Source organism: Hippocampus comes, unplaced genomic scaffold (assembly GCF_001891065.2).
Source record: "Hippocampus comes isolate QL1 unplaced genomic scaffold, H_comes_QL1_v1.1 scaffold257, whole genome shotgun sequence".
In the NCBI taxonomy this organism is placed as follows: Eukaryota; Metazoa; Chordata; class Actinopteri; order Syngnathiformes; family Syngnathidae; genus Hippocampus; species Hippocampus comes.
This window is the reverse complement of record NW_017804972.1, coordinates 1,043,314-1,059,210: the sequence shown is the minus strand read 5'-3', so window position 1 is coordinate 1,059,210 and position 15,897 is coordinate 1,043,314. Positions and strand designations below refer to the sequence as shown.

At 40.5% G+C, this 15,897-nt stretch overlaps 1 protein-coding gene across 1 annotated transcript in view; it reads right to left on the bottom strand.

Annotated features, from left to right (window-relative positions):
• Positions 1-15,897, bottom strand: part of LOC109529141 (uncharacterized) — an 86,209-nt gene that overhangs the window by 13,242 nt on the left and 57,070 nt on the right. Inside the window, exon 4 of the mRNA XM_019892352.1 lies at positions 2,981-3,382. Coding sequence (XP_019747911.1) covers positions 2,981-3,382 — 402 coding nt within the window. The remainder of the gene's footprint in view (positions 1-2,980; positions 3,383-15,897) is intronic.

The window sequence follows — 15,897 nt, the reverse complement described above, 5'->3', positions numbered from 1 at the left end:
AAGTAGACTGGACATAAACCACACACTTGAGGTGTCATTGTCTCCTATTACCCCGAGATGGGACCGTCTGGTTGCAGAAAATCAAGCTCGGTGCTGTGGTGAGTCGTCATTTTCATGCACTTTGAATTTGCGTTGTATTGTATTTTGAAGGCATTAAACATTGCCATCGCGATCGGAGTGTTGCGGCCAGATTAGACGCTCTTTGTGTTTATTATTATATTTCGAAAACGCCACAGTTTTCATGCAGCTCATACCATCTTATTTTGTTGTATTATTTCCGCCACACCTTAAATGCCGGTCCCTGAAAATATTGTCTGACTTAAACCGGTCCGTGGGGCAAAAAAGGTTGGGGACCCCTGACGTATAAGACTGCCAATCAACATGGCTGTGCATCATGGGATAGATCGACTCGTGTTGTCATTGGTTGATGTTGGCGCTGGGAACAAATCAAGTTACAGCCATGCACAAAACCTCTGATTCATTCTGCATTTTTTCTGAATACAGTACTTTGGAAAAAAAAAAACGCCATGCACCGAGGCCCCGATAATCAAAGCGTGAAATAGCGAGGGATCACTGTAGTGTTCTGGAAACTACCGGTGGCAGAGAAGTATCCCAATCTCAGAAGATGTACTTTGAACCTGACAGCTCTTTTTGGATCAATCTATTTGTACGAGTCTGCTTTCTCGCACATGAACATCATCAAGTCCAATCCAAACAGAGATCTACCTGTTTCGTCGCTGTTTTTTTTTTTCTGTTTGGTTCATATTTAGGTCAGTAATGGCTATTGCTCATCATGCAGATTAGACTAGAAGTCCCAGGATTTTCTTACCCCTCCAGAATGCCCAGAGGACCAACAACAAAACCAACAACTCAACGATCCATTTTGTCAACATTGTTCTGTAAACGCAGGAAGGTGAGGCGCTTCCCCCACCTTGTTCAAATGGAATGTGGTGGTTTTCTTTAGGTTAGCATGCGAACAGTCATTGCTGAGTTGTGTTGTTCACACCAGAGTTTTCCTCATTTGCAGATCAATGGTGAAACGAAGTTGGCCAGTTGGCTGCCCTTTGGGCATTCTATGTAGGAAAGCCAAATGGCTTGGCCCTGGGACTTTTAGTGCTAATGTGTGTGTATAGGGGAGGGGGGCGGTGGTGTCAGATGTTGACACTGGATTGGTAGATCTCCAGAGTTTGGCTCCTTGAAAAGTAGCCCTTGGGACAAAAAAGGTTGGGCACCCCTGATCTATAACATACTGTGATCCCTCACCACTTTGCGCTTCAAGTTTTGCGGCTTCGATGTTTTTTTCCGGGTGCGACATCAACCAATGAGAACACGGAGCAGCGGATTTATACCGTGAGCTGATTGGCTGCGCACATGGCAGCCTCACTCAGCATTTCCCTTGTCTTGCTTGTACAGCATTTCCCTTGTCTTGCTCACTTTTTTTTGTTTAAACAATAACTTTTTTTGATTAGTTAAGCTGCGTTCTAAACCCCTTTGCTGCTGCTGAAGCAATCCGTCCCGGCTGTGTGGGAGCGTGTAAGCCCGCTCGTCGAAGATGGAACCATCAACAGAGACAAACTGCTTCAGCGGCGGAGGTGGGGACTTGGTTCACAGCCTTGGCCGGGTTGGGGAGCCTTATTTTGAAGGTTTCCAACCTGGTCAGCTGTTTTTTTTAGATACGTCACAAGGAAGCAGTGACATCTCAGGCTGAAGTGACAGTCCAAACTGTCAGCTCGGTAACCAAGGTTTTTTTTCTTCTTCACTATAAAAAGACCATTGTCTGATAAAAAAAGAAACCTTAGGTTTTACAATTAAAGAATTAAGTAAATACGTGACCTCTTGTCATTTTTGTCTCAAGTATGCAAAGTAAAAATCCTGTTTAAATATTTTAAACATGCTGGTACCAATGATGTTTCTTGCTTGCAATAACATCAGTGATCAGACAGACATACGACATGGTGGACAGGGGCTCTTCCCATCCAGTTTACTCCCGCATGTACATACACATACAGTCAAACCTCGGTTTTCGAACGTCTCGGTTCTCGACCAATTTGGTTTTCGACCAAAAATTTCGAGTTTTTTATGCCTCAGATGGCCAACAAATTTCGGTTCTCAACCAAACTGAGCGCACTTGAATGCGCCACTCGACTCCTCTCGCCTTCCTTACACGAGGAAATGACGCTTCCTCGGGTAGACGAGGAAGTGACGCTTCCTCGTGTCGCTTTCCATCGTGAGCAGACGTGTTCAAAAACATTTTTTTTTTAAAAGAGCGTGGTTTCGGTTTTCGAACAATTTCGGTTTTCGAACAGCCTTCTGGAACGGATTATGGACGAAAACCGAGGTTTGACTGTAACTGGTCTGTTGTCAACTGCCTGTAGTCTTAAACCTTGGCCACCAGAGGGTGATAACATACTGTGGAACAGCCGTGAAATCCCGGTTCACATTTAACACAAAAATTCCTTGGGCAGGGATCAAATCCTCCTTTGCTGTCTTTTTTTGGGGGTGGGGGGGGGGGGTCTGTTACCAATTAACCGCAAAAATGAGGGATTACTGTATGTCATACTTTTTAAAATTCTGATTAGGTAAAAAACAAAGTAAATAAATAAAAACTGTATTGATGAACTGATCTGAATTGCTTATGTTGTGATGCACTTTTCCACCATATCGCTCACAGTCCTAACATCAGTGAATAACTTGTTCCAGCAAATTTTCACCACTCTAATCACTGACTGAACCACCCTGTGTAGCCAGTATTTGGAGACAAAAAAAAAAAAATCTGACTTTTTTTGCCACTTAATAGAAAATCGCAAATATTGTGGGGGTTTTTTTTGTGTTTTTTGTTTGTTTTTTTTGTCAAGAGCGAGCGACAGGTTTCAATAAAATTAATAACTGGAATAATTTGCAAATGCCAAACCACAAATTTGTGGGGGTCCTAATCATAATAACAATCAAACGTGTAATCAACCACAGATTTGGCACGTACCAACCACCATGATGTTGAACTCAAAGCCAGCTTTCATGGTCTTGTGTCTCATCTGGTCCAACACTGCCTCAATGCCCACATAGCCAAACAGGTCACTGCCACGGATGAAACTCATCTGCAAGTCTGGGACAGATTGGCACATTTCCACCTTCACCTCTGACTCCACCTCTTTCTTCATCTCTCCCTCCTCCATTCCTTTCTCCTTTTCTTTCTCCTCCACCTCTGCATGGACTTCCACACCATTTGCTTGAGTTTCTTTGTCAGAATTCTCTGTAACCGTGCTTGCTAGTATTGCTTCACTCTTCTCCTCTAGGACTTGCTCTTCACCCATGATGCCATTCTCCTCCTCCTCTCTCTCCTCCATCAGGGAAGGTACTTCTACGTTCAGATCTCCAGCACTTGCTGTGAAACAAAGACACAGATATAGATTGGAGGTTAATTGTATAAGAGTTTGGAATAATTGTGTTCATGAATTGTCATTTTTCCACATCTATTCTCTATTCACCTAAAGTTTGAAATGTAACATTTTCCCTTAGATTCACTTTAAATTCTCTCAACAAATGTCATGCAATTTAACACATTAGTGTTATTAACGCCCGCTTTAACACCACTCACCAAACATCGGAGGCAATTGAAGGATCAGAGGTTTAGGGCTGCTCAGATCCCAGCTCAGCAAGATAAACTTCACTGATTTATTCCGACATTTATGAAAGAAAAATCACAACACTTTTGGGCCAAAGTATGTGTCGAAATCACCAATCCATTTTCCGATCCATTTTATCCTCACAAGGGTCACGGGGCATGCTGGAGCCTATCCCAGTTATCTTCGGGCAGTCCGCGGGGGACACCCTCAACCGGTTCTCAGCCAATCGCAGGGCAAACACAGACGAACAACCATCCACGCTCATACTCACACGTAGGGACAATTTAGAGTGTTTGATCAGCCTGCCTTGCATGTTTTTGGAATGTGGGAGGAAACCAGAGTACCCGGAGAAAACCCACGCACGGGAAGAACATGCAAACTCCACACAGGAAGGCCAGAGTGGGAGTGAACCCACGACCTCTGCACTGTGAGGTTGACGCTCTAACCACTCGACACCGAGCCGCCCATAATCAAATCAGATAAAGGTTATTTACATGTTAAGCCATGATGAAAGAGGAAAGTCTCATATTTATAAAACAAATGTATTGTAAGCCAACAAATTTCTGGGGGAACATGTTTTTTTTTTTTTATACAGCAGCACTTCAATGTAAATATTAACAGTATTTTTTTTTTTCCTGGATGAAACCAGCTCCTACAGTGAGTACTAACCCTTCCGGCATTAACCCTTTCATGCACCCGAGTACTAACCCTTCCGGCATTAACCCTTTCATGCACCCTGTAACCTGATAACATGGTAAGTTGTCCACTGTAGTAACGGCCGTCCCTGAAAGGGCTAAAAACAACAAAACTGGACCTTTGACATATTTTTAGGATCTTGACATGTGATGCAGTGCACAACATGAAAAACAAGCCCATCTGTTTGCTCCTCCCTCCCTCTGTGTCCTAACAGGAGTTATGGTCTTCATGAGTATCCAGTCAGTGTCTGAAACTTGTCAGCAGCACCTTAGCTTTAATGTATTAGCTTTAATTCACATGATACAACAGCTTGCTTCTTTCATTCCAATTTAAACAGAAGACAGTGTGTCTGTCTCTGACCACTTGAAACATTTCCTGACTCGAAAAAAAAACAACCCATCAGTCAACGCCAACTTAACATAATAATAGTGCCCTACAATTAAACGAACAAAACACATTTGAGGCAAGGAGGGGTGGATGCTGTATTTTTGTTGTTTAAACATTACTACAGTATTAAACATGAATGATTTCATTTATATAGAATTTCTCGAATTTTAGGGATGCAAAATTGAGAAAGAGCTTGCCAGTGTTCACCATGACAAGCAAACTCAATGTGGCACAGACACTTCCAGGCTTACCTGACCAGTGAAGTATCACAAGTCTGTGTGCAGTCTGGGTCTGTAGTCTGGTCTGTGTTGTAAGAGGATTGACAGTTGAGTGCATATGCGTGTCCGCTCACAAATGCATGACTGAGGCATGTGTGTGAGAATGACTTTCAGCAGAGACAAGAAGTCGACACACCTGTGCTGAACGGCCAGGTTTTCGGAAAAAAAAATATGAGCTTTTGAATGTGATTGGTTAATTCTGCACACGGCCATATCCCCGGTTATAAGAGGGTGTGCACATTTGTGCGACGACATCTCATTTCTTTATTTCTACTTCTCCCCAATTGTTTCTCTCTCTGTGAAGTTGTACAGGTTATAGGTCTTATTAATGAATGAAAAAGTTTTGAAATGATTTATCTTGGTAATACATTTTCATAAACATTTTTTGTTTTGAACAGGGATGATTCGACTTTTTATATCCAGTGTATGTGCGAAATTAATCACTTCCAGGGATTGAAAATCAACAGCCTGCGGTAATAGCTCCATCTCACCTTCTTTATTTCCTCTTTGTTTCATGTACTTTGTTGTGTTTCCCCCCACTACTTGCAGGCAGCCAACAGGACTGCGACTGTTTGGTCTCAAGACAGAGGAGGTGATGCAGGAGTGTTTCTATATCACAGATTGATTGTACGTATTTAAAGAAGTACATTTTGGCAAAAAGATTATCCTTATTATTATTATTTTGTTCACGTTCAATATTTATGTGCATAAAAAATGCTCCATCAAAAAAGGGAGTGCATGGAAGCTCTGCTTGATGGAACTCAAGTGTCTGCATCAAGCAGGACCAAGCCACAAAATAAAGGAGAGAAATGCATTATCTCCCATTTTCTCTGCGCAGATGACAAGGGCTGAAATAATTATTTTCACAACACAAACAATAATCCGTCTTCCCTGCACTGTCTCCCCTATGTCGCTTTCATAGCTGCAGGCAGATAATATACCGGACTGCCTGAGATACATTTGAATATTTCTTTGGCAGGAAATCACATTAGCGGCTATTAAAAAGTAATTATTTGTACATAAATTCCCGACAAGTTTGGGCTGAGACTTGGCAGATGCCTGTACGTGTGTGTGTGTCTGTGTGTGCGTGCGCTTGAACACGTGCGTGCGTGTGTGTGTGTGTGTGTGTGTGTGTGTGTAATGAAGTTCGATGCTAAGCCACTTATTGAGTGAGACAATGCAGTGCTGTGTTTATTACAAAAAAAAAGGCGAAAGGCAACGCCATCATAAACTACAAACACACACACACACACACACACACACACACACACACACACACACACACACACACACAAGCTGAGGCTACCCCGAAGTGTTAAGCTGCATCATTTAATCAGCTAAAAATATCCAACTGTAAACCCATTGGGACACAGGTAATCCTGATGAGTAGTGACAGAGTTCGAGTGAAACACATTTAAGTCTGGTTTTTCTTTAAATACTGCAATAAGCTTTCATATTATTTTAATAAAAGTTAAATATACACTTATTTTGCACAATGTGAGGTTTTCCAAAGACCAACATTTAAAAGATGTATTAAGGACAATTTATTTAGTGATCACTTGATTCAGAATATGAATAATCATTGTTATATTAACATGAAAACAATAGTTATTTTAATATCTGGAACAAACGCCGAGTTAAATCATGTTGATATATTTGGGATAAATTTCCACAGAAGTTTATTTTTATTCATTTTTACGTGAAGCACGTGGCAACTAGATTTGACATCAGTTTAAACTGTGTATATTATTTCAGTGGTAGTTACATGCAGCATTATTTTTTTTCCTCCTCCGAGGAGGATAATGAGGAGACTCAGGCATGTAAAAGACAAAGTCAACAATATATGTGCACTTAAACCCACTCAGACAGAGTGTGTAATGACTAGTAATGTCTGTGAAATGCAAACAGTGTGTCAGATTGCCGGAGAGAAATGGACACAAACTTATTGACTAAGGACAGAAAAAAACCGAAGGCAAACACGTATTGTAGGGAAGGAACCGACACAAACACATTTAGAACACAACAAAGAGGACATGCAACTTACACACATTGACTTCTTCCTTTTTGTGTCCTGGTTTTGCACAGCTAGAGAAGCAAAAGTAGTAGGGTTTTTTTTCTCAGACTGATCAGTGGTTCTCAAACAGTAGACACACAAATGAAATGAGAAAAATATACACGTATTCTGTAATCGCAGACAACCATGATCTCTCACGGTTTTTAAGTGCACAACTGTTCACACACCCACTACTGTTTTGATCATGCTTTGAGATGAAGGACTATCTGAAAAAATGGTGTAACACTTAGCTCCTCTTTTTTCTGAAACAAATATAGTATGGGCCAAAATACTGCAGTGTGAGGTTGGGGAAGCTCAGGCTGAATCACGTTCCAACACGGTGCCTGTTTTGAACAGTGGGAGAAGTACCACACACAAACATTCCGAATGTGAAAATGAGACATTGAAAGGCCAGGAACGTCAAAGATTCAATCTCCTAGTTGCTATATAGCAACAGTGCTCACCACTCAGCCTCGACATCTGTCAAAAGTTGTTAAAAATGATTCCCGTTCACACAACCTTGTCCAAACGACACGAAAAAATTTAATTTTCAAGCCGCCTTGTCAGAAAATGAGGCACATGTTCGTCAATTGCTTATTTTCCCCTTTTAGGTCATACACAGTTGCAAGAAAAATTAGGTGGACTCTTTGGAATTACCTGTATTTTCATATATCATGTGATCTTGATCCAAGTCAGAGTAGACAAACCCAGTTCCGTTGGAGCAAATTCCACAAATTCACACAACTTGTGTGTGATATTTACAGTGGTAGGCGTGCCAGTGAACTTTTGTCGGAACCAGAAGTCCGTCAGTGTCAGGTGTCATTATTTTGGCCCAGCCCAGTCTGTCAATCCGTCTTTGTTATTTTTAATAAGCCTCCATCACTAAATTACATTTCGTCATCGCTATTTTAAGAATGTCAATAAAAAGCTTCTTATGAGAATATCATTTATTCATTTAGAAACAGTTTGGACCACTTTACACACTAAAAATATGGAAATTCCACATCCTGCTTCTCCTCCCCAAAAATGTTGCCGTCTGCGCTTTTTCGGGTGAGTGTTTCAAAGTAACTGACAATTGTCGGTCCACCAGGAAAGGGGAGTTGATCAGTGACGAACTGGCAGGTCTTCCATCGATGCTGTCGGAGAGGTGTAAATGCCCACCTCTGGATGTGTATCAGGAAGGGTAGCTTTTACAAACAAATCCATCTGATCATATTGATTGGATTCGAGGTCAGGCGATTCCTGGCTCTGATTATCTCTCTAATTAGCCCATGGGTTCACATACTTTGTCCCCAGCTAATTGGTACATCAGTCTTGGTAAGTCAGCATCTATTCACTTGTCTCTTTGAGACAGAACTCATCAAAAGCGGGACATCACCGCCTACGAAATGCACATGCATACAGCATTTTTAGCATTCCGATGATTAGATGTGACAACGTCAGCACGACAACGCCAAATGCTTTCATCACAAACGGATGCGAGTCTCAGGTCTTAAACATCAGCCTCTCTTCAGATGCTTGTGATACTCCCTAACAGCAAATTTGAGTTCTCAACCCTCCCTCTTTGGACTGGTACTTCATAGGGCAGCATGCAGGGAAAACTCAGACCAAAAATAAATAAATAAATAAATAATTCCCGAGAGAGACTGACTTCATTTTAGGTGTTAATGCTTTGACAAAGAGCAGACTTGGCCCCTTAGAAGAGGCGACGGCTGTGCTGAAACTTTTGGGCAGTGAAGGGGCGTTGTCTTTAGTGAAACAAATAACATTAGAAGACAAAACGGTGTGAAGACAGTGAGAGACCGGCTTTCATTGCACCTCAAAATATCTCAAAACTTTAGAAGTTTTGTCCCCAGTAATGTGTTAACATGGCTGTCCTTTATCTGGATAAGCTTGTGAAAATGAGAGAATGATTGTGAAAAATCATTTGGGCGGATCTTAACCTGACCTACTACAGACAATGAGACTGTGAAAGAATGCAGATTTATGAATTGTTGGCAAACGTAGATGGAAAACCTTTTGCCCTTTATGCTTTGCCCCTCGTCAAAACGCCAAATATTTTACAAACTTGCAGGGGCACTTTTCAAATTCAATATGTACTGTATTGAGATGAAAAAGATAATATTTATGTTGTTGTTGACATCCTCCTGTATTATATACGGTTAGTGATAGCAGATCCAGTGATTGTCTTTCGTCATTGTCCTTTGTCTGGATGCAAGACATGCCACCTCGTCAAACTAAACTTGTCTCGAGCCTTTCATTGACACTAAACTACACATTGCCAAACATCCATCCAGCCATTCTCTCAACAGCTTATCCACACCGGAGTCACGGGTAAGCACAAACATGTTCATCCGTACTATTTGATAAGATAAATTGAGTATACAACTCTGGTGTTCTCATACTGCATGACAGAATTCGTTTTGTGACCAGTAAATCAATGTTTATGTCCCAAGTGTTAATTAATAGAAATTGGGTCGTAGTCTGAAAGTCCGCCGTAAGATGACAAATATGTAACAGAAAGATCTGCAATTGCACAGAAAAAAAAGGTGTACACCTCAACATTTTCGATGACGCACAACAGATGACATACTGGGTGCAAAACCAATGAATGCAACACATTTCCCCCCGGGGCACTGACATCTGACGCTCAGCCTGAATTTATGATGCACCATGAGTCATGAGACGATTACTAAGATACGTTGAAGAAGCGGATTTTGGCTCTAATCTTGACTGATCGATAGATATACAGTATACTTCATTCATCCTGTGAGGGAAATTAAATCTGCACACGGTATGCACAAGTTACACAAGCTACTCATTGTGAAACCCCTGAGATGATGCTTGAAAAATATTCATTCTGTCGCCGTGTCGCCAATGATGTGTGCTGGCTGAATTCACTCTAATGGATTCAATGAAGAAATAAATCAGAATAAGAGCATATTTGTATTTTTGCACACCTGTCCATGAACCTTAAAAACCCAAATACTGCCAATATTCATGTTCTAAAGGGGTTGTTGACCATATGCAAATGTAGTCACTTAAAACTGAGCAAAGACAAGGCACTAACAACTCCTTATAGCTCTCTGGGCACCTACATGCCGCCCATTTCATCGAGTACTGTACAATATATACGAATGTATCGATACATGCCGTATTAATTGCTATGATGGATTGAAAGAAGAAGTCAAATTTTATGCAATGTGGCTCAAATTGCAATGATTTGTTGTTTCCCTTTATTTGCAATGTCATTGTGATCTAATTGGGTTTTGGACCCATTTTTTTTTTCCAGAAAGTAGTATTATTTTGGAATTCTGAGTACGAATGGTTGTTCGTCAATGTGTGCCCTTCGCTTGGCTGGCAACCAATTAAGACAGCCGGGATATGCTCCAGCATGCCCGCGACCCTTGTGAGGGTCAGCGGATTAGAAAATGGATGGATGGATATTAATTTGGACAATAAGTAATCTATTGGAGAGTAAACATTAAAAGTAGGATTCATGCTTTGAGCCAAAATAATACTGATATAATTTATCTAGATAGGTTTAGGCATATTTTCTTTTTAATGGCCTCAAAGGCAAATTACATATACAGGATCTCCTTAAAATGGTAATTTTATTCATGATACACAATTTATACACAGAATATTTGACAGTGCCATCTTAAACCAATAAGCAAGGCTTAAGGTTGAATTTATCGCAGATTCTTGCGTGCCACAATAAACTTACTTGAAGGACTGTTTGATTCAAGAGTTTCAAAGAGGTTTGCTCAACAGCCCCCTTCCCTCCTTCCCCATTCTGAGCGCCAAAATGGACCAGTCCTGTCAGCTTTCATTGTTCGCCCAAGAGACTGAGCGTACCCCATTGATACCCATGGGGGATGTCAAGAACAAAAAGAAAATTCCTACCTTCGACCATTCAAAATTCCCACTTGTGCGATGCTCTGGCAGCCTCTTCAGGGAACGGTTCAGAAGAACTCGCTTTTGGTTATGGTGTATTTGAACACTCCTTTCTCAAAGTTTGTCCAACACATCAACAACGGTGATGTCCTGCACGCTTGCTTTTGTATCGTTCCCACTCTGACTGCCTCACGCTCTCTGTTTCTCCCTGATGTGAGGAGTAGTGTGAGGAGCCGGCCAAAGAGAGGGAAGGAGAGGGGGGTTTTGGTGGCTAAAAGCAGCACCGGGATCCATTCACATGTAAATTGGCCAAGAAGCTTCCACTAATCCCCATGTGGAGAGGAACACCTCCCCTTTGCGTTGTCCTCCCCCCTCTTTTCTGTCAGAATCATTTACCCTGTCGTGGCTGACCTGTCTGTCAATGTGAACAGAGAAAATACTGACGCTCATGTGTCTCCATTACAGACATAGTAGCTGAATCTAACTTTCATTCTGAAAAGAAACTCACTCTTGTCATTCTCACTTTTTGCTCCAGTTAAGAGACAGAAAATGGATGGATTGATGCACTTTTTACCCAAACCCCATCCCACAAACATACTTTTTGCAGCCCCCACGCCCCCAGTTGTTTTCAGTGGGGAACGTGCAATGCGCGTCATCATCAGTGTCTTCATCCACGTATCTGCCATTTTGGAGGTGACTGAACGACAACGTAGAACTCAAGACATGCACTGTCATGACGTTCCCTCTGAGTTCTTGTAATATTTCATAAAGTTGAAATGTGGTGGACCATTGCTGTGTTAGGTGGTGCAGCAACGCCTCGCTCCCACAATCGCCAAGGGAAACATCAGACTACGCTTTTACAGGTTTCCTGCTCAGTTGAAGACAGAGGGAACCCTTGTTTCAGAGATCACAATGCAATGTCGGATGGTTTGGTTTTCAGGACTAAGATGAAAAAAAAAATCACTTTCGACAACACACCATTTCTTTCTTGACAATTGCAACCATGCTGTTTCTGTATCAATGAAAAATAAATACAGTACATGCGGTGCTTCAAAATATTATTTCCCAATATATACACCAGGTGTTGCAGCTTTGACGTTGCAACGACTAGGTATGAGTGCGTGGGTCAATCGGCAGGTGCGAGGGTGTGAGCTGCCGACTGCAATTTGTTTGCAATTGCCTTGTTCGGTTGAATTCTGAGGCATCACCTTTGAAGCGCATCTTGGATTTCATTTCGTGTGCCCTCTTCATCTGTCATTGACGTTAAGAGGGTGTACAGTTTGTCTTGAATTGCTTTCATGTATTAATAAGACCGCTTTTCGTATGTTTTACACTTGCATGGCCATTAGCAATTTTAAATTCCAGTCAATTAGTAAATGTCAATTCAAGTTTTCATGTTGGCCATTAACCCTCAATCAGATCACATAAAAAAAAAAATCCCAAGGCAATATTTGGACACCAAAGTCATTACAGATCAATCAGTATCCTGGAATACACCACATTGCGTCTTGTTCACATTTCTAGCTGATTTTACTGCTCAAAACAAACCTTTCCAGTCACTCATGGTAACAGGTATCGCCACAAGGGGCGAATGGTAAACTGCACTTGAAATGTAATCACGTTTTGAAGAAGCGTGATTTTGTAATCTTAGAGGATGTGGTTTAAATGCTCATTACTTTATTGACAGTAGAGTGGAGGCGGGGGGGGGGGAGGGATTCCCAGAATGCTAAGCTAATGCCGCAGTGCTTGCTTTCAGCCACTCTTGCTTTCAGCTTATCTTTTTCACCTCGCATGGTTAAAACTTCCTGATTATGGAATAATAAAACCCTGTTTCAAACCAAAAGTCAGTTCGATAAGATGTTTAATGATGAGATGCCATCTTTAAGTAGGCATGATCATTCCTTTCCTTCCGGTGGGTGTGATGTTACTAACTGGAGAGCGAGTAGGCGTTAATTTTATCCATGTATATTTTATTTATTGATCCATTTATATAAGAGTAGGCGATTTAAGAAGTGCAGTCCATGTTTACCTGTCAAGTTTCATGAAATGAAGTAACGTGTAGGAAGTGGAAGTGCCACCGGATTATTGTTTATCGGTTGATTTTAGAAGTGCAATCCACGTTTACATTCTGGATCATGTTTCATGAAAGAAAGTGATATGCCGAAAGTGCCAAAGCCGCTGATTTGTTTACATGATTGTTGTAATCTGCACTTGAGTTTGCGCCTTTACAGAATAGTATGTACAGTATTTATGTTTACAATACACCTGTGTGGCCGATGTTAAACTGTCGTGGTGAACACTGACCAAGCTGCCCGTCAAAATATTTAGTAAATTCATACCTGTAATTGTAGTAGATATACAGTCTTTCATATTAATGAATGCTTCATTTACCTTTACATCTGTATTCTACAATGCCCATTAGGTCAATATTGTTTGTTGTTGGAGATTAATTTTTGAAAATTACATTAGAAAAAGGACCTGAAAAACAAATCCCCCAAATAAACTGCAAATTAAATTGCAATAATAAGTGGGGGGGGACTAGATTATTTTCCATCTTTATTCAGCCACTAAGGGATAGCATGCACAATAATGTTGTACATTTCATTTACGAATAACATATTGTCAGTCTAAAGTGAGAAGATTACATACGTGGAGAAGTCATGGCAGCTGTCAAAGCTGGATTTCAATTAATGTAATATCGTCAGTATTTAACTCCAATAATATGAAGATACTTTCCTTCCAAGTCGCCAGCTGACACAGTAACCTCACTTCACTCTGTAATGGGTGTGTCTGTCGAGGCTCTAGATCCATGACATTCTGTTGTAAACTTTCCTCGAGGCATACGCTAGGCTGATGTCTGGAAGCCCTCACACAATGCAAACATAAATCACTGGATGCATAATTTAAAGTCTGTATACCATTGACTGTGCTTCATAATATAAGGTAAATGTGCAGCATTTGATAAAAGGAAATGTAGGAATGCTGAGCCATCATCCACTCTCAAAGTGAAGCAGTTTTACATGGGAGTGGTCTATTTTTTTAAGGTGAACTCCTAAACTGTCCTTTCCTAAACATCAATACTCAATTTATGATACTTTTCTGAACATTTTATTTTATTTTGTGCTTATCTGATGTGTCAGGTATGTATTATTATTATTATTTTTTTTTATTTTGTCTCACACACACACACACACACACACACACACTATATATATAAAATCTTTTTTTCCTAATATATACATCATGATGTTTTCTGGAACGTGTTGCTCCAATTTGTCATACTCTTGCAAGACTAAACTTAAATGTCATAATAAATGGCAGTATTGACAGGAGCCAAGGCTTTTGGTCACCTCTGATACACCGAATTGTACCGTATGTTCCTTTCCACTTCCCCAAACGCAAAGTAACCAAGGAACCGAGGAACAAATACCAAGACCAAAACTTGCCATTTCAAAACAAAATTAAACAATTGTCATCATTCATCCGCATCAATCTCCTCCAAGAAGATGAACAAAATCCCAGTTGAATGTATACTTGTTTTTACATATCCAGATCTGGAGTGCCAACCAAGACAGAAGTTTTACAATGGAATAAAATAAAGAAATAAATGCAAACATGAATAATGTCACTGATCCAACCACGTAAGAGTTTAAGGGGTCTAAACACAGGAAGAAGAGAACTGTTCTTTTACCTGTTGCTTGGAGACCTGGCAGTTCAGCAATGACACGCAACAACTGGGCAGGATGTCTGCTTGTGTGTAAGGAGGGGTGTGCCACAGTGCATATGTTTGTGTGTGTGTCTGTGTGTGTCAGTCAGAGGATGATGCATTTCCTGGCTTGTGGCAAGGGGAACCGTTTCCTGGTTTAACTTTTAGTGAGTTGTACACTGTTTCAACCCAACACACAAAATGATTTGTACCGAATAGGAAATATTCCCTTAAACGTGCCATTCAAATACAGTTCAAGACTCTGAAACAGACGGATAAGATAACCAACAGTAGTGACGGAATCAATGAGAAATTCAGTAAACTGAAAATGACTGAACACCAACTGACACTTGCACTGGGAAATACTATATCTCCAGTTGTGAAACTACACAGGCACACATTCTTAAGCATTGTCCTGTTGAGTTTCTTACCCAATCATATACTGCTCATGTTACAGCAGGATGACTTCAATGTCAACTCAGAATCTTTACAAATCAGACTTCATAATGATCGCACTTGAGTTGTCCGACCTGACAGGGAGAAACTTTACCACAATGCTGAACAATCCAAAAGAACTTTGTAAAACGTTCACCTCCTGTCGGTAACTCGAGAAAAGTATGCAAGTCTTCAAATGACTTCCGAATTATGAGTTGCTGTGATTACAATGACGTGGATGACTGAGAATCTACACAGACACTTCAAGTTACTTGGTTAAAATAAAAAAATAAGTACATCAATCAAAATCTGAAAAAAATCTAGTGAGGAGAAAAGGGTACTGACATTTTTAGAGAGAAGCTATCTTTGTGAATATCCTCCTGACTACCAGTAGTTCAAATTTGTCCTCTGTAGAGGACATTTGTAAACCTAAATATCTCCCACCCAGTGCATCCAATTGCATTAATTCCTTTTGTTACTCTAAAGAGGACATTTAGTGCTTTCCAATGATGGCTTCCCTCAGTGCAAGCACTTTTTATGGGAAGAAGAAAAGTAATACTTTTTACCAAACACATTTTGTCTTGAAATGCTGTTGGCATTTTAATTATAAGACTCTTATGCACATGATAAAGTGTTGTTTGAGTTGTTTTAAGTGTATTTGAGCCTGTTTAAAAAATGTAGTGGGATTTCAAAAATTTCTTTTGGAGTAGTCCAATTACTTCACATAGATTGGGGAATTTCAAAATAAATGTGATTGGACAACATTTTTTTTCCCTGGTAGTCAGGAGGATATTTGAGATTTGTGAGATATATATATATATA